The 24,271-nt window shown below is 29.6% G+C and overlaps 1 protein-coding gene across 1 annotated transcript; it reads left to right on the top strand.

The window, feature by feature from the left end:
- The first annotated feature begins 311 nt into the window (after positions 1 to 311).
- LOC111681012 (nuclear export mediator factor NEMF homolog) lies at positions 312 to 24,268 on the top strand. Its single transcript, XM_023442731.2, has 3 exons — positions 312 to 501; positions 590 to 1,328; positions 23,417 to 24,268. Exons 1-3 carry the CDS (start codon positions 446 to 448, stop codon positions 24,266 to 24,268), a joined length of 1,647 nt encoding a protein of 548 aa, XP_023298499.2. The 5' UTR covers positions 312 to 445.
- Positions 24,269 to 24,271: the final 3 nt, after the last annotated feature.

Here is a 24,271-nt window from a genome sequence, read left to right as displayed (position 1 = left end):
TTTGCAATTCTTCACATACATTTTTATTTTTTCTCTAGGTCTAAAATTTTACCTAATGGTATAATTCAAAAAATTTAAACAAAACCATACGGTTCGAATTTACTATATATAGTCTTGACTATATACAGTCTTAATTCTGTTTGTGTTTCCCCCATTTTCCATTGAGTTTTCCATGATATTTTTTATTATATAAGCAATTTATTTTTTCCCTGTGGTGTTGCCACTTAATTCCCAAAAACTCAAATTTTGTCTCTGCCGTTGCTATTTTTCGTTGCTATCTGGACGGACATGTTTAATTTTCTAATTTTCTATCAGCTGCTAATAAAACATCTGTTTTAATTTGCAAAACTTTTGTGTGAAGTGTGTCGTGTTAAATATTTTAAGAAATAGAATTGAAAGTATATTCAGATATATTAATAAAAAATAATTGGAGTATTAGGTAGAAATGAAGTTGCGATTTAATTCTTTCGATATCGTATGTGGAGTTACGGAACTACAGTCGTAAGTTATATTAAGTTTAATTATATTAATACACTCATCATAAAAAATTGTAAAATATAAATGATTTTTTAATATATATATATATCAGGCTAGTCGGGCTGCGCGTTAATCAGATCTATGATATTGACAATAAAACTTATCTTATTCGACTACAAGGCGGTGGTGAATCTAAAAAAATCCTTCTTATTGAGTCTGGTATACGCTTTCACACGACAGCTTTTGAATGGCCAAAAAATGTTGCACCATCAGGTTTTAGCATGAAATTAAGAAAACACTTAAAAAACAAACGGCTCGAAAAGCTGCAACAGTTGGGTATTGACCGAATTGTGGACTTTCAGTTTGGTATTGGTGAAGCAGCTTATCATATTATTGTTGAGTTGTATGATCGCGGTAACATTATTCTAACGGACCATGAAATGATAATTCTTTATATACTCCGTCCTCACCATGAAGGTGAAGACATTCGCTTTGCTGTTCGTGAAAAATATCCTGTAGGTCGTGCAAAACAACAGTCTTTATTGCCAAGCGAGGATAAATTGAAAAAAGTCATATTAACAGGCCAGCCTGGAGATAATTTGAGACGTGTATTTATGTCAATGGTGGATTGTGGTCCCTCGGTCATCGAGCACGTATTGAAAAAGCACAATCTTGACAACTGCATTGTCCCGGGAGGGAGTGGGTTGGAAAGTAATAACGAAAGCAGGGATTTGGTTAGTGAGGCGAAAAAAAAGTCTAAAAACAAAAATAAAGGAGATCACCAAAAGTACTTCACTTATCGAGAAATTAATATGGAAAATGATATTAAAACTTTGATGTTAGCATTACAGGTATGTTTAGTAAATATGTATGGTCTTATGCAAAAACGATTATTAAAGTTAACAATGGTTTACTACATACTTTTTCATACAAAAACAGATTTTAACAACCATTGTTAACTAAATTATCGTTTTTGCATAAAGCGGTATATCAACCATGGTTAAAATAAAAAAGGTATTGCCAATCAAAATTTTTTTATTATTTTTTTATTAAGGGATTTTGAAGTTTCCTTCTGTCCTAATCATTATATGTAGCATTGCCACAATTATGAAAAACATTAAGGTTTTTAAATTTTTCTTTTTTTATGAGATGAGTAATTTATAATTTCGAATAAATAAAAAATAAAACAATGTATTTAAATCTGCACATAAGTGACCAGAAATATATAAAAAGTGGGGGTTGTTAAAACAAATTGATTCTATTACTAACTTATGCAAAAAACAATACAGTACAGTAGTTTATAATCTGGACTATACACTAGTCTGGACTACAGTCAAGACTATAGTATATTATAGCTGGAAGGGAAATGGACATAAAATTCTTTTAGCTCTCCACAGACAAAACGTGAGAATTTGGGATGCTAAAATCTTAAAGAATACCAAAAATTAGCTTCTAGTTAATTTGAATATGCCATAAGTCTTACCTTTTTATTTAAATTAAAGTATTCTGTTAATTGTTTAATATTTTTCAATTTAATTTAAAAATTATTTTTTTAGAAATTTCGAAATAAATATATGTATGTATAAAAAATTTTACTTTTATATGGTAGCACGGTTTTTACGAAAACTTCATAATCCTTAAGCATGCCAGATAGTTCTTAAAAAAAACAAGTAAGAGTTTTATATTCGGCTGTGTCGAATCTTATATACCCTTCACCATGATGTGTTAAAATCAAAAAATACCAATTGCAAAACGGTAAGGTTGAAAAAAATACCGTTTTATGGGTTCTCACTTAATCCAGACTCTACATACTTAATTTCACGTTTCTAAGTTCAATGTTATAGAAATTTCAGAAAATACCTTAGAACGAAAAAGTACCAAGAAACCCCTTTTATGGGTTCCCACTTAATCCAGGGTCTACATAATTAATTTCATGTTTCTAGTTTCAATATTATAGAAATTTCAAGAAGTACCTTTTGTAGAACGAAAAATTGCCAAATTACCTTTTTCTAGGTTCTTATCTAGTCAAGGCCCTACATGCTAAATTTCATTTTTCTATATTCAATATTATAAAAAATTCAAAAATTACCTTTTGTAGAACGAAAAAGTACCAAAAGGTCCCCTTTTATGTGTTCTGATCTAATCCGGGCTCTACATACTTAATTTCATGTTTCTAGGTTCTATATTATAGAAAATTCAAAAAGTACCTTTTGTAGAACGAAAAAGTATCAAAAACTCCCTTTTTATAGGTTCTGACCTAGTCAGGGCTCTACATACTTAATTTCATGTTTCTAGGTTTTATATTAGAGAAAAATTGGACTTAAGTCGGTTTTATATAATATATATATATATATATATATATATATATATATATTATAATATATATATATATATATATATATATATTATATATATATATATTATATATATATATATATATATTTATATATTAATATATATATATATATATATATATATATATATTTATAATATAATATATATATATATATATAATATATATAACCTTTAAAAACAAAAAAAAAATACAAAAAAGCCAGGCTCCACATACTTATTGTTATGTTTCTAGCCAATAACAACACACTAGTGATGCTCTCGCTCTGCTACTCTTGCTCTGCCTTGTTTTTATAAACAATAGTACAATAACAAAATTTACCGTATGATTGTATATTTTGTTTTTGTTTTTTGCAATTTCTGTTTGAGCATGAATAAAAAAACTCAATTTTTGATGAAATTTTCAGAGGTTGTCTCGGATTTTTGCTCATATCTCTGTTATTTATGGATCGATTTTTTAGCGATCTTCCCGAAAGCATGTCTAACAGAATTATTATCAACTCCGCTATCTATAAGGATCCAGAATATATATACTTTTTGGAGTCGGAAAATTATATTATAGAAATTAAAAACGGAATGACAAACTTATATTTACCCTTCTCTCGAAGGTGAAGGTTATAATAAAGAGAGAATGACACCACCTTCTTTTTTTTACTATGATATCAACTAAGTTTTTTGCCAACCATTTCTTAGTAGAATTTTGTTTTTTGTTCATAAATAAAATTCGAAAAAACAGATGAAAAGTAAATTTATGTTTTCTAATTAAAAAATATATATTTTGTAAATTGAGAAAACCGTGAAAAATATTATTTTGTGCATTTTTTTATATTTCATCAGAATTTGCATTTTTTTATTTTTATTTCTTGTTTTTTTTATGTAAAGTATTTTTCAATTGCAACTTTCAAAAATCATATCGTCATGAGAAGATGTTTGCGTTAAAAATGTTTGAAGGAAAATATTGCGGCAAAGTGTAAAAAATTAGTTATAAAAAATTAATTTTTGAACAAGTGTAAATTAATGAAATATAATTACGAGATGTTTATCAATATCAATTTAAAATATAAAATAGCCTAATTGATTAAATAATCCGAAGAAACGCTTTGAATGTTCTTCCAAAATGTTTAACTATCGAACTATATATATATATATATATATATATATATATATATATATATATATATATATATAATATATATATATATATATATATATATAATATATATATATATATATATATATATATATATATATAATATATATATATATATATATATATACATATATATATATATGTATATATATATATATGTATATATATATATATATATATATATATATAATATATATATATATAATATATATATATATATATATATATATATATATATAATATATTATATAATATATTATATATATATAATATATATATATATATATATATATAATATATATATGTATATATATATATATATATAACCTTTTAAAAACAAAAAAAAAAAATACAAAAAAGCCAGGCTCCACATACTTATTGTTATGTTTCTAGCCAATAACAACACACTAGTGATGCTCTCGCTCTGCTACTCTTGCTCTGCCTTGTTGTTATAAACAATAGTACAATAACAAAATTTACCGTATGATTGTATATTTTGTTTTTGTTTTTTGCAATTTCTGTTTGAGCATGAATAAAAAAACTCAATTTTTGATGAAATTTTCAGAGGTTGTCTCGGATTTTTGCTCATATCTCTGTTATTTATGGATCGATTTTTTAGCGATCTTCCCGAAAGCATGTCTAACAGAATTATTATCAACTCCGCTATCTATAAGGATCCAGAATATATATACTTTTTGGAGTCGGAAAATTATATTATAGAAATTAAAAACGGAATGACAAACTTATATTTACCCTTCTCTCGAAGGTGAAGGGTATAATAAAGAGAGAATGACACCACCTTCTTTTTTTTACTATGATATCAACTAAGTTTTTTGCCAACCATTTCTTAGTAGAATTTTGTTTTTTGTTCATAAATAAAATTCGAAAAAACAGATGAAAAGTAAATTTATGTTTTCTAATTAAAAAATATATATTTTGTAAATTGAGAAAACCGTGAAAAATATTATTTTGTGCATTTTTTTATATTTCATCAGAATTTGCATTTTTTTATTTTTATTTATTGTTTTTTTTATGTAAAGTATTTTTCAATTGCAACTTTCAAAAATCATATCGTCATGAGAAGATGTTTGCGTTAAAAATGTTTGAAGGAAAATATTGCGGCAAAGTGTAAAAAATTAGTTATAAAAAATTAATTTTTGAACAAGTGTAAATTAATGAAATATAATTACGAGATGTTTATCAATATCAATTTAAAATATAAAATAGCCTAATTGATTAAATAATCCGAAGAAACGCTTTGAATGTTCTTCCAAAATGTTTAACTATCGAAGGGGAGCGGTAATATTTTCAGCTAATACATACACTCATATATATTTAGGACTCAGATCTAGAAAGACTATTCAGATCTAAATACCCCTACTGAAATACTAGCTAATACCCGGTGTGCTTCGCTACCCCAATCGAATAATCCAATAAATTATTTATTTAGTTACTAAATTATAATATTTTTCTTAAAGGTATATTATAACACAGCAAAAAAGTGAGAAAAATATGTAGTATTTTCATCAGAACTAGTTGTTGTAACAATATTTAGGTCCAAGCCAAAAAATTGAGCTACTTCAATAGGGTTAGTCCATAAACCCATTGGGCTAAGTGAAGTAGGGTGGGCTGGACAGTTAAATATGTGGTGGGTATCATGGGGACCCTGTCCACAAGCTGGGCATATATTGGGGACGGCACGGTCTATGCGGGACCAGGCGTTGAGCCTGTTGCTCCATTCCGATGTCAGTTGTCCCAGAGCAACTCTTGTTTTCCGTGGCAGGTTCTTCTCTATTTGTGATATGGGCGGTGGGCGACCTGCAAAAACGACATTCATGCGGTAACCTGAAACCGCGGTATTGATGGCGTCTCTATGAATGTCGTTCAAAGCTGCTCTATACGAAGTCCGATCTAAGGGATCCTGAACATAACTTCGTGTGCTCTCTTTGTATACACGAAGGTCCTTCCTGACATGCCTCGGGAGAGCATCCAACTGTGTGATGTTAAAGTTGGGATGACTCCTCCGGTGACATCCCAGGAGGAACTGTTTAGTCAGTATGACATTATGTTCTTTGACTGGTAGAACCTTCGTTTCCTCATGTAGATGGTGTTCTGAGGTTATTTGCATGCAGCCCGTTACAGTCCTTAGGGCAGCATTTTGGCAGCTTTGAATATTTCTCCACTGGGTGTCACTCAGCGATGGAGACCACACTGGAGCAATTGTTTTATTGGTAGCCAACAAGGTTTCTTTGTCCATTCCCCAAGTGCTGCCGGCTAGCGCTTTGAGGACCTGTTTCTACTTCGCAATTTGTGCGTAATTGCAGTGGCATGAGCTGAGGGAGTAAACAGGCTGTCATAGGTGACCCCCAAAATCTTTGGGTGGTTCACAACAGAGTTTAAATATTAGTAAATGCTTTAATATATTTATTTTTAACTTTGCAGTAAATATGTATTTACCTCATATTTAAAAGTATGCATATTTAAAATATGGCTCTGTTCAAAATATTTTTAGTATTTTTGCTAAAAATATTTACCCATACAAGCTATTGCATATTGCAGCTTAAAGACAAATATAAAATGTTTTTACAAGCAATATATTACGCTGCAACTTGCTAACATATTTATAATACCCACATATATTTCACATTGCTTGCCTATAATATAAAATTATTTTCCTACACATAGTATTCGAAGTCAACAATATTGAAGCCATGCAAGCAGTAATATACGAACATGAAATGTACGCAAGCAGAGCATACAGTGTCTCTCAAAAGTATTCGAATTTAGGTATAATATGAAAAGAAACTAAATTTAATAACATATTTTGTATGCAAAATTAATAAATTAATTGGTTAAATTCTTTAGACAGTCCATAGCTTTAATATAACGCTTTTTAAAACTTTAAAAATTCACATTTACTTAAATTAATTTAGCCTTATTTAAAAAAAGTCCATAAAATTACCTCACAAAAGTATACGAATTTTTTCTGTATTTCATATTTGACTATATTTGTACCATCTTTTTATGTAATATCATTAAAATGGCGGTTTTTGGCAATATTTGTATTTTTTTCTCCTTTTTCCCAGAGATAAAACCAAAATTTGTTATTGGGATTTAATATACCCCTTGGGGCATCTAAAAATAATATTTTTTATTACAATAATCTGTATTTAAACGTTCCAAGATATATTATTGGAATCATTCTTCTATCGCTAATTCAATTTACTGGAACTCAAGTCCATTTTTATAATACTAGGGTGAAAAATTTTCGGGGAAACTTGTCTTCTATATATTGTTTTAGATATCAGCTGTTATACATTTTAAGTTTTCAATATATTGTGGAAGTTTATAACTCCAAAGCATGCCTCCACATTCAATATAGTGGAATCATTCTTTTTATAACCAATGGCCTCTAGGCTGAATGTCACCATAACATTATGGTCTAACTCAAAAATATGCATATCTGTTTAAATATTATCTACTATGATCTAAATAAGCCCAAAATTTTTTACATACAGTGTTGTTGTAATGGGCAACATAATCATAAATGTTATGAGTAGTAAAAACTAAAATCTACTGTATAGGATGACGTTTTGTCAAGACATGTTTTGGAGTTGTACACCGCTACGATGTCTTGAAAATTTAAAATATATTAATGCTAATATCTACAATTATATATACTAGCCAACTTTGTTCGAAAATATCGATCCTAGTGGTACGAAAAGGGACTTAAGATGCAGATAATTCAATTAGAAACAGAAGAACGATACCAAAAATATATCATGGTTAAACATTCCAAACAAATCCTTCTAACAAAGATTATTATTTTTAGATACCTGAAGGAATCTATTAAATCCCAATATTAAATTTTGGTTTTATCTCTGGAAAAAGAGAAAAAATGACAAATATGGTCAAATATCGTAATTTGTGATATTATATGAAAAGATGGTACAAATACTCCAAAATTGTGGACCAAATGGTCCAAAAATATATCCATTCGGTTGATAGTTACCCCTTAAAACAATTTTTAGCAAAAAAACACTCGATTCTAATTTTTATGTTTCGTATAATATAGTCAAATATGAAATACAGAAAAAATTCGTATACTTTTGTGAGGTAATTTTATGGACTTTTTTAAATAAAGCTAAATTAATTTAAGTAAATGTGAATTTTTAAAGTTTAAAAAAGCGTGATATCAAAGCTAAGGACTGTCTAGAGAATTTAACAAATTAATTTATTAATTTTGCAAAAAATTAAAAACGTTTGTATCTATGTTTCTATAAATGTTTAATGTATGTTATGGTAAAAATTTATGCATGAAATAACCAATTTTTAATTAAAAAATTTTTGAATTGAATTATTGAATGTTTATACCAAAGTATAACAAGTGGTCCGACTCTTTGACAGCAGTACCTAACTCTAAGCATGTGTTAGTAGAAAAGTACCTAACTCTAAATATGTGTTGGTAACGAAAATATATTTGTATTGGTGCATTCTAAACACACAGAGTTTTATAAAAAATTAAAATTTTAAATTTGTTTGAATTTTCAATACCAAAAATTGAAACTCTGTTTGTAAAATAAAATTCAACAACAACAAAAATGAAATGTCAATAAATTAACAAAAAAATTTATTTCCAGTTCATGAAAATTAAACAAAATTCTAAATTAAAAGTGCTTTAAAACTATTTTAAAAAATTGCAATTTTTTTGTGGACAACAGCAATTTCGCGTACGGTCCTTAAAAGTGGCCAAAAAAGTAAGATAAACATTTGAGTGTTTTGACAAGTTTTAATTTCTCACAAGAGAGTCGAATTCACACGACACCCGTAGATGTGAGAGAGTAATTTCCTATATGTGAGAGTTGGACTACTTGTTATACTTTGGTTTATACATATATTAAATTAATGTTTAATTTTTATGTGGAATATAAAAATGTATGTATTTGTATTGATTGTAAAAGGTAATATAATTAGAAAAAAAAATAATATACATACTTAAAGGATGAGGATGCAAAAACTTCAAACAAGTTTTTACATGTAATGACAATTTCATTTCGATATTAAACGTTATTAATTTATAAATTCGTGCTGTTTGTATCAGGAGAACAAAAAAAGGTGTAAATAACTTACATTAAAAAGTGTATGCTTATGTATGCACATACGTACATATGAAATATGCAACAGAATGGCAAAAGTTAAGAGGGGACATAAAAACATAAAATGTTCTTTTTGTATTTTTACATTGTGAAAGATTAGAATAACAAAAATGTATGAGCCCTGCCAGCAAATCAACTAGCTTTAAATGCATTAAAAGCCGACTTTTTCATCAACTAGTTATGGTTGATTCTTGGATTATTTTTAATGGAGCCAACTATTTTAACATGGCGATGTCCTACGCAGTATTCAATTGTCCGACTCTGCATGACTTTTCAACTAGCTTAAAGTTAGTTACTAAAAAATTAGCTTAAAGGCATCTCTTTATTAACTAACTTAAAGTTAGTTGCAGAATAGTCAAGTAATAGTTCTCCTTTGTATTCCCTACTGTATTAATTAATTACATTTTAATTAAATATATTTAAAATTTAACTACTAGATGTCTAAATTAAATTTAGCTTTAATACAAGTTATGATATTAGTTCGTTAAAATTAATAGACATCAGTTTTCTGCAGGGGAACTAATAATAACACCAGTATCCATATAATTATGAATGATTTGTTCTTTATTTCCATAATTCCCATTGGTCCAAATCTAAAATAAATTTTAAAATGTTATGTGTGATGTTAACTATTAATGTATTGTATTTACAGTATTAATCTGCTGAATTTAGAATTAAGGGACCGAGTTTTAAAATATTTAACCTTTTATTTTTTCAATTTACTGACTCTAATTTCAGAACGTATACAAGAAAATGACAAAAATATAAAACAAAATTCCAAATAATAAAGAAACATGAGAAAACATGTCGAAACAAAATGCTCTCCATATAATTTTGGGGTACTCCCACATTATATGATAGTTAGCTTGTAGATAGTCATTAAAAGTCGGTTGTTTACGTTACGTTTGAATTTAATATGGCGGTTAGTTTTGTTACACTTGCTTTTCTATTATAAAAGTTAAGTCACGCATAGAAGTGTAGGCCATTTTTTTTCCAGTGGTATAACACTTTGCTTTCTTTGCTACTCTTTGAATTGATATACACACATACATACTGGATGAGTACACTTGTACTTAATAGAAGACCATGAACTTTACGATTTTCAATGTTTTACTTGCTACAGGGATTTTAACAAAGTGTTTTTATTTACTTACACTACATCTGCATACTCGGAATGATGTTATATATTAATGTTCAGGAGTAGGTACCATTTTAGGACATACGATTTTTCTTTGTTAGTTTCTTTAATATTTATATGGCTGGGGAGCCAAAAGTTTTTCATTCTTTGGATTATGTATATAAATTTAATTTTAAGTATTGTATTCAGGATTTTGCCTTTGTAATAATATAGATAATTGGCCTATTAAGGCTTTATATATTATTTGATTTGAATAAATAAATAAATAAATAAATAAATAAATAAATAAATAAATAAATAAATAAATAAATAAATAAATAAATAAATAAATAAATAATAAATACCAAATTTTGGAACATTTCTGCATTACAATGTTGTTCGTTTATAGTCAGTCTACTAAAGTTAAAATATAATAACATCTTAATAATAGATAAACAAGAGAAAACATGTTGAAATTCAATTAATTCTCTCCATATAATTTTGAGGCACTTCTGCATTACATTATAGCTTGTAGTTAGTATTTAAAAGACGGTTCTTTACGTTGCCAGATAAAAAATTTCGGGACAGCTCTGCATTACATTGTAATTATCTTACAGTCAGTAAGACAGAAGAAAAATATATACATAGGTGTTAATAAATTTACATATGCCATTGCCAACCTTTTAAATTTACATGAGAGAGACTAAATAATAATGATATTTCTTTCCTCTTCTCTACACTTCCAATTCAAGTAAAGCAAAAAAAGAGAAGTACTGTTCCAGGTCATTTTTATGACGAATGCATACATACATAAATACATACATTCATACGCACACTCATTTTTGTTATTTTAACATTCCACAATGTAAAATTACAAAAACAACATTTTATGTTTTTATGTCCCCTCTTAATTATGTCAATTCATAATTGATCATTTCATACCCACTACGAATTACAAAGTTATTGTTTCTTGCTTTATAAGTCAATATATTTTGATTTATTTCATATCATCCTGTTTCAAACAATATGTTTAAATATATCCTGTAAAAAACAATTTTCTACATACATACATATGTACATATTTGAATATAGTTTTACGTTCATATGTATATACAGTATAAGTATTCGAATTTAGGTATACTATGAAAAGAAACCAAATTTAATACATTTTTTGAGTGCAAAATAAATAAATAAATTTGTTATATTATCTAGACAGTCCTTAGGTTTCATATCACACTTTTTAAAATATAAAAAATTACATTTACTTAATATAATTAAGCTTTTTTAAAAAAAAGTCCATAAAATTATCCCACAAAAGTATTCGAATTTTTTCTGTATTTCACATTTCATCATATTATACGAAACACAAATTTAAGAATCGAATGGTTTTTATGCTTAAAATTGTTTTAAGGGTTTACTATAAACCGAAAGGATATATTTTTGGCCTATTTGCTCCAAAATTTTGGGGGATAGTACCATCTGTTTATGTAATATCATTAAAATTACGATTTTTGACAATATTTGTCATTTTTTCTACTTTTTTCCAGAGATAAAACCAAAATTCGATATTGGGACTTAATAGACCCCTTGGGGTATCTAAAAAATTATTTTTTGTTACAAGAATCTGTATTTAAAAGTTCCAAGATATATTTATGAGATCATTCTTCTGTAGTTAATTCGACTTATTAGAACTTAAGTCCATTTTTATAATACTACGGTAAAACTTTTTTGGGGAAAATTGTCTGGTATGTATTCTTTTAGATATTAGCGTTTATACATTTTAAGTTTTCAGTATATTGTAGAAGTATATAACTCCAAAACATGCCTCAAAGAAACGCCATTCAATGTAGTAGAATCATTCTTTTTTTAACCAATGGATTACAGGCTGAATGTTTCCATATCATTATGGTCTAACTCCAAAATATTGATATTTGGTTAAATATTATTCACGATGATAAAAATAAACCCAAAATCTTTGACTTACAGAGTTATTGTAATGGGCAACATAAGCGTGAAAATTATAAATAGTAAAAACTTAAATATACTGTGGAGGATAACGTTTTGTTAAGGCATGTTTTGGAGTTGTATTCCGCTACAATGTCGCGGAAATTCATAATATATATGTGCTAATATCTACATACATATATACTAGCCAACTTTGCCGGAAAATATCGATCCTAGTGGAACGAAAAGGGGCTTAAATCCCAAATCCCAAAAATACATCATGGAACGTTTTAGTACAGATCCATACAACAAATTATAATATTTTTAGATACCTCAAGGATTGTAATAAATCCCAATATTAAATTTTGGATTTATCTCTGGAAAAAAGGGAAAAATAAATGAAAATGTGGTCAAAAACCGCAATTTTAATGATATTACTTATAAAGCTGGTACAATCGCCTCAAAATTGTGGCCCAAATGGCCCAAAAATATATCCCTTCGGTTGATAGTAACCCCTTAAATAATTTTAAGCAAAAAAACTTTTGATTCTAATTTTATGTTTCGTATAATATGATGAAATGTGAAATACAGGAAAAATTCGAATACTTTTGTGAGGTAATTTTATGGACTTCGTTTAAAAAAAGCTTAATTAATTTATGTAAATGTAAATTTTTCAAGTTATAAAAAGTGTGATAAGAAACCTAAGGATTGTCTAGATAATATAACAAATGTATTTATTTATTTTGCACACAAAAATATTATTAAATTTGGTTTCTTCCCATAGAATGCCTAAATTCGAATACTTATGAGAGACACTGTATGTATGTACATACATAAGCATACACTTTTTAATGTAACTTATTTACACCTTTTTTTTGTTCTCCTGATAGGATCAACACGATTTTACAAATTAATAACGTTTAATATCTAAATGAAATTGTCATTACTTACATGTAAAAACTTGTTTGTAGTTTTTGCATCCTCATCCTCTAAGTATGTATATAATTTTTTTCTAATTATATTACCTTTTTACAATCAATACAAATACATACATTTTAATACTCCACATAAAAATTAAACATTAATTTAATAATCTACATACATATATATAGACATACATTCAATAATTCAATTCAAAAAATTTTTAATTAAAATTTGGTTATTTCATGAATAAATTTTTCTCATAATATACATAATATACTTTTTCCATTATTTTTTAAATAAAATTTGGTTATATCTTGCATACATTTTTCACATTTTATAAATTTTGAAGTCCAACATGAAATGTTAAATTTTAGACCATAAGCTATTTCCTATAGTAAATAATATTTAACTTTGATAGTAAAAATATAGTAACCTCACAGTCGCGACTATCAAACTTCATAAAACTTTAAAATCGACATTTTTTCCTACTTTTTTCACATATATGCATAAATATAACTCACATCTATCCCTGTGCTAAAACTCAGTAAAAATTCGAGTCACAACTTGCCAAAATTAATACTTGAAATTTTGCTAAAATGGAATAAGGGCATATATCCATATATTTTAGTTGAAAGTATATATAAATAAATGTTATTTTTATATACTTCTTAATTATTTTATTATATAAAACTTGGACAGCCTCAACATAACAGTCTAGAGCATTATTTGCTAAAGTTTCAAGGACATCCTTCATTATCCTTACAAGGTTTTCAGATTTTTTTTGGTATATTAATCAATCAATTATAGTAATACTTATGCATATAAAAATAGTATAATAACAATAGCGTAGTAAAAATTGTACTTAGAAAAATCTTTCTTAGAAAAATCTTTAAATTGCACCTTATTGCGTTATTGTCAAAATCAGGTTAGTTTAATATAATTATGCGAAAAACGCGATTTTGAAAAGGTGGTCTTTACGCCCTTATTCGCATCCATGCTTCAATTGTTTGCATGCAAAATAAATAAATTAATTTGTTATATTATCTAAACAGTCCTTAGGTTTCATATCACACTTTTTAAAATTTTAAAAATTTACATTTACTTAAATTAAATAAACTTTTTTTAAAGGAAGTCCATAAAATTACCTCACAAAGGTATTCGAATTTTTCCTGTATTTCACGTTTTTTTTTGCTTAACATTGTTTAAGGGGTTACTATCAACCGAAGGGATATATTTTTGGCCCATTTGGACCACAATTTTGGGAGATAGTACCATATTTTTATGTACATAATATCATTAAAATGGCTATTTTTGGCAATATTTGTATTTTTTTTTTCTTTTTTTAGAGATAAAACCAAAATTCCATTTTATGACTTAATAGACCCCTTGGATTATCTCAAAATAATATTTTTTGTTACAAGAATTTGTATTTAAAAGTTCCAATATATATTTATTTGATCATTCTTCTGTAGCTAGTTTAACTTTTTAGAATTTAAGTCCATTATTATAATACTAGGATAAGACATTTTCGGGGAAAGTTGTCTGGTATGTATTCTTTTAGATATCAGCTTTTATACATTTTAAGTTTTCAGTATAATTTAGAAGTATACGACACCAAAACATGCCTCGAAGAAACGCCATTCAATATAGAAGAATCCATATTTTTATAACCAATGGATTACAGGCTGAATATTTCCATGTCTTTATAGTCTAAGTCTAAAATATTGATATCTGGTTAAATATTATTCACGATGATAAAAAGAAACCCAAAATCTTTGACTTACAGTGTTATTTTAATGGGCAACATAAGCATGAAAGTTATAAGTAGTAAAAACTTAAATCTACAGTAGAGGATGACGTTTTGTTAAGGCATGTTTTGGAGTTGTTTTCCGCTACAATGTCGGAACGAAAAGGGGCTTAAGATCCAGATAATTTAATTAGCAACAGAAGAACGATCCCAAAAATACATCATGGAAGTTTTAAGTACAGATCCTTTCAACAAAATATATTATTTTTAGATACGTCAAGGAGTCTAATAAATCCCAACAATAAATTTTGGATTTACCTTTGGAAAAAAGGTCAAAACCGACATTTTAATCATATTACTTATAAAGATGGTATAATCGCCCCAAAATTGTGACCCAAATGGGCCAAAAATATATCCCTTCGATTGATAGTAACCCCTTAAACAATTTTAAGCAAAAAAAAAAAAATTGATTCTAATTTTATTTTTCCTATAATATACTGAAATGTGAAATACAGGAAAAATTCGAATACTTTTGTGAGGTAATTTTATGGACTTCCTTTTAAAAGAGCTTAATTAATTTAAGTAAATGTAAATTCTTCAAGTTATAAAAACTGTAATATGAAACCAAAGGACTGTCTAGATAATATAACAAATGTATTTATTTATTTATTTTGCACACAAAAATATTATTAAATTTGGTTTCTTTCCATAGAATACCTAAATTCGAATACTTATGAGAGACACTGTATATGCTCTGCTTGCGTACATTTCATGTTCGTATATTACTGCTAGCATGGCTTCAATATTGTTGACTTCGAATACTATGTGTAGGAAAATATTTTTATATTATAGGCAAGCAATATGAAAAATATGTGGGTATTATAAATATGTTCCCGAGTTGCAGCGTAATATATTGCTTGTAAAAACATTTTATATTTGTCTGTAAGCTGCAATATGTAATAGTTTGTATGGGTAAATATTTTTAGCAAAAATACTAAAAATATTTTGAATGCGAGCAATTAAATATACTATATTCATAAAATATATTTATTTTTTATTATTGCATACGTATGCATAAGAGAAAATATGCATTTTGGTAAGATGGCAGGACAGCTGGAGGAGTCATCATCATTTAGTGTGCAGAAGGTGGATTCGTCAATTTGTTCCGGCAGTGACGCGCCTCTCTGGTCTTCCCCTAGACTAGAGTGCCAGAGCTGATGATGCGCGTTAAATTCCCCAAGGACTAGATGCATATCGCCGTTAAATAATGTCTTAATGTCGGGACCCTGATGGACAACCGGCTACTGGCGGTACTGGTAGGTCGGTAACCCCCCATCTGACTGCAATACCTTGGACTTCAAGGTATTGGTCTCTAGCGTTGAGATCAAGGGAAAGAGCTCTATACTGCACTGTGTTATGGATTATAAATGCAATGCCCCCACCGTTTCTTCTGGTGTGGTATTTTCGGAGAACGTTGTTACCGTTACAACTGTGCAGACTGGAATTACTTGTCAGTTTTGTCTCCTGGACCGCAGCGACCACGATGCTGTTTTGCTGCATAAATCTGGTTACCTCGGGTAATTTACTCTGGAGGCCATTGCAGTTAAACTGCAATATGGATATCAACCCAGGTCTCTGGACCGCAATCGATTGAGACAGCGGCGAGGGTTGTTGTTGCTGCTGAAGATGTTGTGTTTGCTGCGGTTGTTGTGATTGCGGTGGGGAGGGTGGAGGTGTGGCGTATGATGACGATGTCGATGATGACAATGAATTTCGTCGCTGTTGTTGGCAGCATGGAGCGACAAAAGTCTCCGAACACTCCCGATGATGATTTAGTCCAGAGCAGTTTCTGAGGTGACACTAGACCAAACAAGCGTTGCACCGTAATTGGGTGGACATATGGTGCAACTGTACAGAACCATGGTCCGGGATTAGTTCGATTCCGGCACGGACCAATAGGATACGGAGCAGCAATGCCGGAAGATGTTGTTCCGTTGGTAAAAATATGTAGTTGTTGCTGAGGTTGACAGCCCTTGGTAATTCCGGTACGTAGAACCGGCTGTCGGGGAATGCTAGTCTAGGAATCAGAACTAGTAACCCGAAGTGCTTTAAATTCGGGTGAAAAACCTATGAATTTTACATTAGCGTGTCATTGCAGGGATGTTGTTCATTTTCGGCAATTCTGAACAACATCTAAGCTTAGTTTTAGAAGCAGTAAAAATACAATATTTTGATGTCAGAAATAAACACATTCTCTTCATTACACTCTTATGAAAATTTCTCTGATTTTTCACCAAACCTTGATGTACTTCAAATATGATATTTATAATGACTTTTCTACATCTATTTTCATACTTTTACCTGGGCTTTCATTTGTAAGGAAATATCTGGTTTATAAAAGTGAAAAGTATGTAATCGCATTTTTAGACGTGATTAAGATGTAGTTTGTAAGGTATGACATCAATTATTTTTTGCTGGGAATGCTCTTAATGAGAATATATTTCATATAAATTCTAAAATAATACATTAATGGTCTATTTATTTATTAGTTCTTAAATTTAATATATACTTTTCAGAGTTAGGGGTAGTGCACTAATTTTACAGTTTCTACTAAATGTTAGTGATAGCGTAAAATTTTTCAAGTTGAACAAGTACAGACTCACTAAGAAATAGTGGTTGTGATACAAAAAAAATTTCACTAAAATTAATTTAGTGATAGTGAAAACCTTTTTTTTTAGAGCTTAGTGCAATTTTTTCTCCACTAATAGGATAGTGGAAAAATGTAATCATTCACTAATGTTAAAGGAACTCAAATACATATCATTAATTGAATTAATTAATACTAATATTAAAGTAGTAACAAAATTAAAAGACAAAAGGAAATAGTTATACAAAAACATACGGAGATTTTATCAATATATTAATATAACAAATTAAATTAAATACGTATTGGTACATATATTTTTCTTTAAAACAATAAAAATAATAAAATATAAATTTTCTGAACATATGTATTTTCAATTTGTTTGGAATATTTTTATTAACACTTTTTTGAGGTTTTAGTGCATATTAAATCTTTCATGTAGTGACTGTTAAACATTTGCACTATTTTATTGTAGTGCAAAATTTTCACTACCACTAATGGTTAGAAAGGTGTGAAGTTAAATTCGTCGGCCAAATACGTCCCACAACACATTTGTCAAATACGTTCCACATACTGTAAAATTCGGTTTCAAATTATTTTAATTAATCTATATAAATAAAAAAAATCAATTGTCGTTCGTTGGTAATTGCATCAGTTGAGAACGGCTAGACCGATTTGGACAATTTTTTTACTGAAATGTTCGTCATAGTCCAACTTAGGTTTTTACGGAAAGAAAAATTGACCACCCCCACTTTTACGCCCACTTTTTTCGATTTATCTAAAATCGGAAAACGGCTGCACCGATATGGCTAATCTTTTATTTAAATGATCGTAGTAATATAATTTAAGTTTTTACTAAAGAAAAATTTACCACGCCCACTTTTACGCCCACTTTTTTCGATTTATCTAAAATCGGAAAACGGCTGCACCGATTTGCTAAAATTTTTTAAAACATGTTCGTATTAATCAAATTTAAAGTTTTACTGCTCATATTTTAGAATAGCCAATGGAAGTAAAAATTGTTTATATATTAAGTTGTTCATATTATAGAGAGTGCATGAAAAGTCTTTGGAGGCATTAGATAAAACTTTGCAAGATTTACGAAACAATCAAAGCCTTTTTGGTGGTGCAATGATTCTGTTGGCAGGGGATTTTCGGCAAACATTGCCAGTGATTCCACGGTCAACGCCAGACGATGAACTTAATGCATGTTTGAAGTCGTCCGTTTTGTGGAAACACGTCAAGAAACTCAAATTGACTGTGAACATGCGTGTCGAGCTGCAGAACGATCCATCTGGAGAAGCATTTTCCAAACAATTGCTGGACATTGGCAACGGCAAAATCCCGGTTGACATTTCGACCGGTTGCATTCAATTTCCCCCGGTTTCTGTCAGTTCACCGAATCAAAATCCGAGCTAATCCGAAAGGTATTTCCAAACATTGCACAAAATTACAAAAATCATGATTGGTTGAGCGAACGTGCTCTATTGGCTGCGATAAACATTGATGTCGACGAATTGAATTTTAAGATTCAAAGTGAAATTGCTGTCGAATTAATGACGTACAAATCGGTGGATTCCGTTACTTCCCAAAATGATGTTGTCAACTATCCAACCGAGTTTTTAAACTAGCTGGAATTACCCGGATTACCGCCTCACAATCTCCAACTGAAAGTCGGATCGGTAATCATAATGTTACGAAACATAAACCAACCACGTCTTTGTAATGGCACCCGACTTGCGGTAAAAAACCTGATGAACAACGTCATCGAAGCAACAATACTTAAAGGAAAGTACAAAGGAGAAGACGTTTTGATACCACGGATCCCAATGGCTCTGACCGACATTCGATTTTAAACGATTGCAGTTTCCGGTACGGCTTGCATTCGCTATGACAATTAATAAATCTCAAGGGCAGTCATTGCGTGTTTGCGGCATTAACCTTGAAAATCCATGCTTCTCGCATGGTCAATTGTATGTCGCCTGTTCCCGTGTCGGAACACCATCAGCATTATTTATTTACGCGCCAGGCAACAAAACTAGAAATGTCGTTTATCATAAAGCATTGCAATGAAGGAAACTACGATATCACTGCAAAGCAACAGAAAAAAGTATTTCTTTATTTTAATTGGTTCCTGAACATCGATCTTTCAATCAAAATGTAAATATAACACCATATATTGTACATATTTTCAAATCAAATGTAATTTCAACACACCTCAAACCTACATAAATAAAAATTATCATTTAAAAGTACGTTGTTTGTCTCTTTTTACTATTTTTCATAATTCAAAAAGCTTCTCACAAATCGAACACAAACATTTTTTCTAATATGGACAGGACAACGACTGTCGGGTCAGCTAGTTGTACATATTTTCAAATCAAATGTAATTTCAACACACCTCAAACCTACATAAATAAAAATTATCATTTAAAAGTACGTTGTTTGTCTCTTTTTACTATTTTTCATAATTCAAACAGCTTCTCACAAATCGAACACAAACATTTTTTCTAATATGGACAGGACAACGTCTGTCGGGTCAGCTAGTTTCTTAATAAAACAAACGCCAAATAAAATGTTTTTGTAAGAAAAAAATAAAAATATATTAAAATATTTTCCGAAAATAAATATGTAAAATAGAAATTAATTAAAATAATTGTATACTTATCAAATATCCACCATATTAAATATAAAATTTTCAAATGAAAAAAATCGACACATTAACATGACATGAATTGGGGTACCGGAAGAGTGGAAGTAGCCCAGGACTAGTTGTTTCCAAAAACATATAGTTATATTCAATTCCAGCTCTTGATAATTTTTACGAATTTTACGATTTTTTGGCAAAATTTTATGTTTTTTTCAAAAATTCGTTAAAAATTATCCAGAGCTGGAATTGCATATAAACTATATGTTTTTGGAAACAACTCTTCTGGTACCCGGATTCATGTCTTCTCCAAATATCCGTTGGAATCACTTGCTTGTTGTCTTCTAGCGGTGATACGTCTATGAGCTCTGCTTAGAGGACAAGTAGCTGGGGGTGTCGAAAAGTTTTCTTAAGTTGATAAATTAGATATATTAAATTCTTTCGAAAGAACGTAGAAAGATAACTTTCCATTGGATGTTATCTGTGAGTCAACATCGTTTGATGTAAGTAGGTCGTAGTTGGTTTGCATGGTTTGCAACGGATATTTATAGAAGACATGAATCCGGGTACCAGAAAAGTAGAAGTAGCCCAGGACTAGTTGTTTCCATAAACATATAGTTTATATGCAATTCCAGCTCTGGATAATTTTTAACGAATTAAAAAAAAAACAGAAAATTTTGCCAAAAAAATCGTAAAATTCGTAAAAATTATCAAGAGCTGGAATTAAATATAAACTATATGTTTTTGGAAACAACTAGTCCTGGGCTACTTCCACTCTTCTGGTACCCGGATTCATGTCTTCTCCAAATATCCGTTGGAGCCAGGGATGGAAAAATTGATACGATGGTACTTTTTTATACTTTTTTATGTGATAGTATTTGTGTGATACTCCCGGGTCTTATTTGATATTTTCAGGGCTACAATCTCAATATCTGATTATCATTTAACCGGTAGTAAATATGTCTGTTAAAATATTTTTTTGTATGGGAATATGAATATGTGGATAAAAGTTTCTTTAAAATTTAAAATACTTTTTCAATTTTTTTGGCACTTATTCTCCAAAATGCATCAAATAAAAGTTGTAGGAAACAGCTTTAGTAGGTGTTTCTCTTCAATATTATCATACAAAATGTTAAAATAGTTAAAACCCTGAGACTAAGTTAAACAATCACTTAGCGCTGAGTTCGAATATTACTTCATATTTCCTCCATCACATCTGGAATCTGAGATATTATGTCCAGTTTTTGTCCCTTTTTGAGACTTTATAACAGCGCCATGAGTGCTTTAAATATAACATTTTAGAAAGTACAATTTCGTGGTAGTATTTATATCGTAGCTATGAGATACCATGCATTTTCTGGGAAAGAAATTGTGCAGCAATCTTCATCAAATTATATCAAAAATTTTAACATTGAGGGATGGACACCATATCAACATATAACGCCCATTCCAATTTAAACATGTATAAACATAATTTAGAAATTACAAACTTTTATAAAAAAAGTGAAAATAGCCCAGGACTAGTTGTTTCCAAAAACATATAGTTTATATGCAATTCCAGCTCTGGATAATTTTTAACGAATTTTTGAAAAAAAAAAAAATAAAAATTTTCCAAAAAATCGTAAAATTCGTAAAAATTATCAAGAGCTGGAATTGAATATAACTATATGTTTTTGGAAACAAGTAGTCCTGGGCTACTTCCACTCTTCTGGTACCCGGATTCATGTCTTCTCCAAATATCCGTTGGAGCCACTTGCTTGTTGTCTTCTAGCTGAACTAAAAATATTGGTGAGAGAATCCCATTAGACCTCTAGAAATAATGAAACAGTGAGTAGAACCACGAAAATTCTATCTTGTGACCCTGATGAGAGCAATACGGAAAATCTCCTCAAAATGAGCAAGTCTAAAGTTAGCATGATAGTACATATTCTGAGTGAACACACATGATTACGATGTGCGAATTCAGACGTGTGTAGAGAGAGTGAAGAGTGAAACTCTGGGACACTTTCTTTGCCAATGCCAGGCATTCGTCGATGTTAGATCCAAGTATCTTGAAAGTGATGTTATTCCGGAAATAACACTAACACTGATTGGAAAATTCTTAGGAATTACGCTAAGGAAACATGATAAGGAACGCACAACAGGCCTGATTGTGGACTAGGTGTATTTCTTCAGATTTGATGTAGTACACCTCCTATCAACCTAACCTAAGTACTTTGAGATCCAAAAAAGTACTCTATGAAATATTTTTTGATACTGCAACAAAATCACTTTTTCCATCCCTGGTTGGAGCCACTTGCTTGTTGTCTTCTAGCGGTGATACGTCTATGAGCACTGCTTAGAGGACAAGTAGATGGAGGTGTCGAAAAGTTTTCTTTCGCTGATAAATTAGGTATATTAAATTCTTTCAAAAGAACGTAGAGATTTAACTTTTCATAGGATGTTATCTGTGAGTCAACATCATTTGATGATGTAGGTCGTAGTTGGTTTGCATGGTTAATGCCCAGCAATAAAAGTGTGGAAAAGATTTTTTATTATTTTTTTTATCTTAAACAAGTAACTCGAAGTAAAGCGTTAATAAAGTGACATGCCTTTATTTTTTCTGAGGCATGATGATTCGAAATGATCCCCACATATGATAAGAAAATTATTATATGAAACTAATAAAATGTAAAGCTCATAAACTGATATTCCTGGTGTTTTAAATAGGACAGTTTTTAAACTTTATAGTGCAAACGGGAAAAGCATGGGGCTGAAATTTATTCTGAAAGTCCTTTCAGAAGCTTATAAGTATTTTGAAATTATATGTAAAATGTGGCGAAAATCTGGTTTTACTTGAAAAGTTTAAAGAGTTAGTTTAACTTAATAACTGTTTTAAATTATGCAGAATATTTGATCAAAAAAGTAACTCTCCCTAATACTCATATCGACATATAACATAGTACTGCGAAAATCCAATAAATGAGTTAATCGTATAAATCATTCCAAAAGAATCAATACACAATTATCTTCTTAAGCCCTCCTACTTCTAAATTCACTTTAAGTTTACTAGATACGTGCTCAAATATAACACAACTACTTTTAATCACAAATATAATAAACATATTTATAAGAAAGAAAGGGATTTTTATTTTTCAGTAAAAAAATAAAATTTATTTCTTTAACTTTTGAGCAAAAAATAAAGAAATATTAAATTTAAAGTTTTATAATAAAACTTATAACAGTTACTGTATCTGGTTTCTTCTTTATATTGTACAGGATATCTCAGAAATTATGAAGGAAGCTCAACTAAATGTTAGTAAAGGTTACATATTGCAGAAGAAGGAAGAAAAACCTTCCACTGAAGAAGGAAAAGAAGTTGAACATTTTTATCAAAATATTGAATATCACCCATATAAGTTTTGTCAGCATGACGGGCTACCAATTGCAGAATTTGAAACGTTTATGTTGGCAGTTGATGAATTTTATTCAACACTTGAGGGTCAAAAAATCGACATGAAAACATTGCAACAGGAACGAGAGGCACTTAAAAAACTATCGAACGTGAAAAAAGATCACGCTAAACGTATTGAAGACCTAAACAAAGTGCAAGAAGGCGACAAGCAAAAAGCAGAGTTAATAACTATGAATCAGGGTCTTGTTGATAATGCCATACTGGCAATCCGATCAGCCATTGCAAATCAGATGTCATGGCCGGACATACACGAATTGGTTAAAGCAGCTCAAACAAATGGTGATCCGGTTGCTGGTGCCATTAAACAATTAAAATTGGAAATCAATCATATGTCATTAAAATTAACTGATCCGTATGATACATCTACAGAAGGTATAGAAGATGACCATGGAATAGGTAACAATAGTAAACGAACAATGATAGTAGATGTTGACCTGGCCTTATCTGCTTGGGCTAATGCACGAAAATACTATGATCAAAAGCGATCAGCAGCACAAAAAGAGCAGAAAACAATAGATGCTTCACAAAAAGCGTTGAAATCAGCAGAGAGGAGAACGCAACAGACTCTTAAAGACGTCCGTACCATTTCTACAATTTCTAAAGCACGTAAGGTCTACTGGTTTGAATTTTACAAAAGTGAGTCAAAACACTTATAATTA

Source organism: Lucilia cuprina, chromosome 4, assembly GCF_022045245.1.
Source record: "Lucilia cuprina isolate Lc7/37 chromosome 4, ASM2204524v1, whole genome shotgun sequence".
Lineage (NCBI taxonomy): Eukaryota > Metazoa > Arthropoda > Insecta > Diptera > Calliphoridae > Lucilia > Lucilia cuprina.
The sequence above is the reverse complement of the archived record's forward strand: the minus strand, read 5'-3'. Positions and strand labels throughout refer to the sequence as shown.

Coding starts and splice junctions, on each gene's coding strand:
- LOC111681012 (XM_023442731.2), top strand. CDS start 446: ATGAAGTTGCGATTTAATTCTTTCGATATCGTATGTGGAGTTACGGAA. Junction 502..589: donor GGAGTTACGGAACTACAGTC/GTAAGTTATATT, acceptor TATATATATCAG/GCTAGTCGGGCTGCGCGTTA. Junction 1,329..23,416: donor CTTTGATGTTAGCATTACAG/GTATGTTTAGTA, acceptor TATATTGTACAG/GATATCTCAGAAATTATGAA.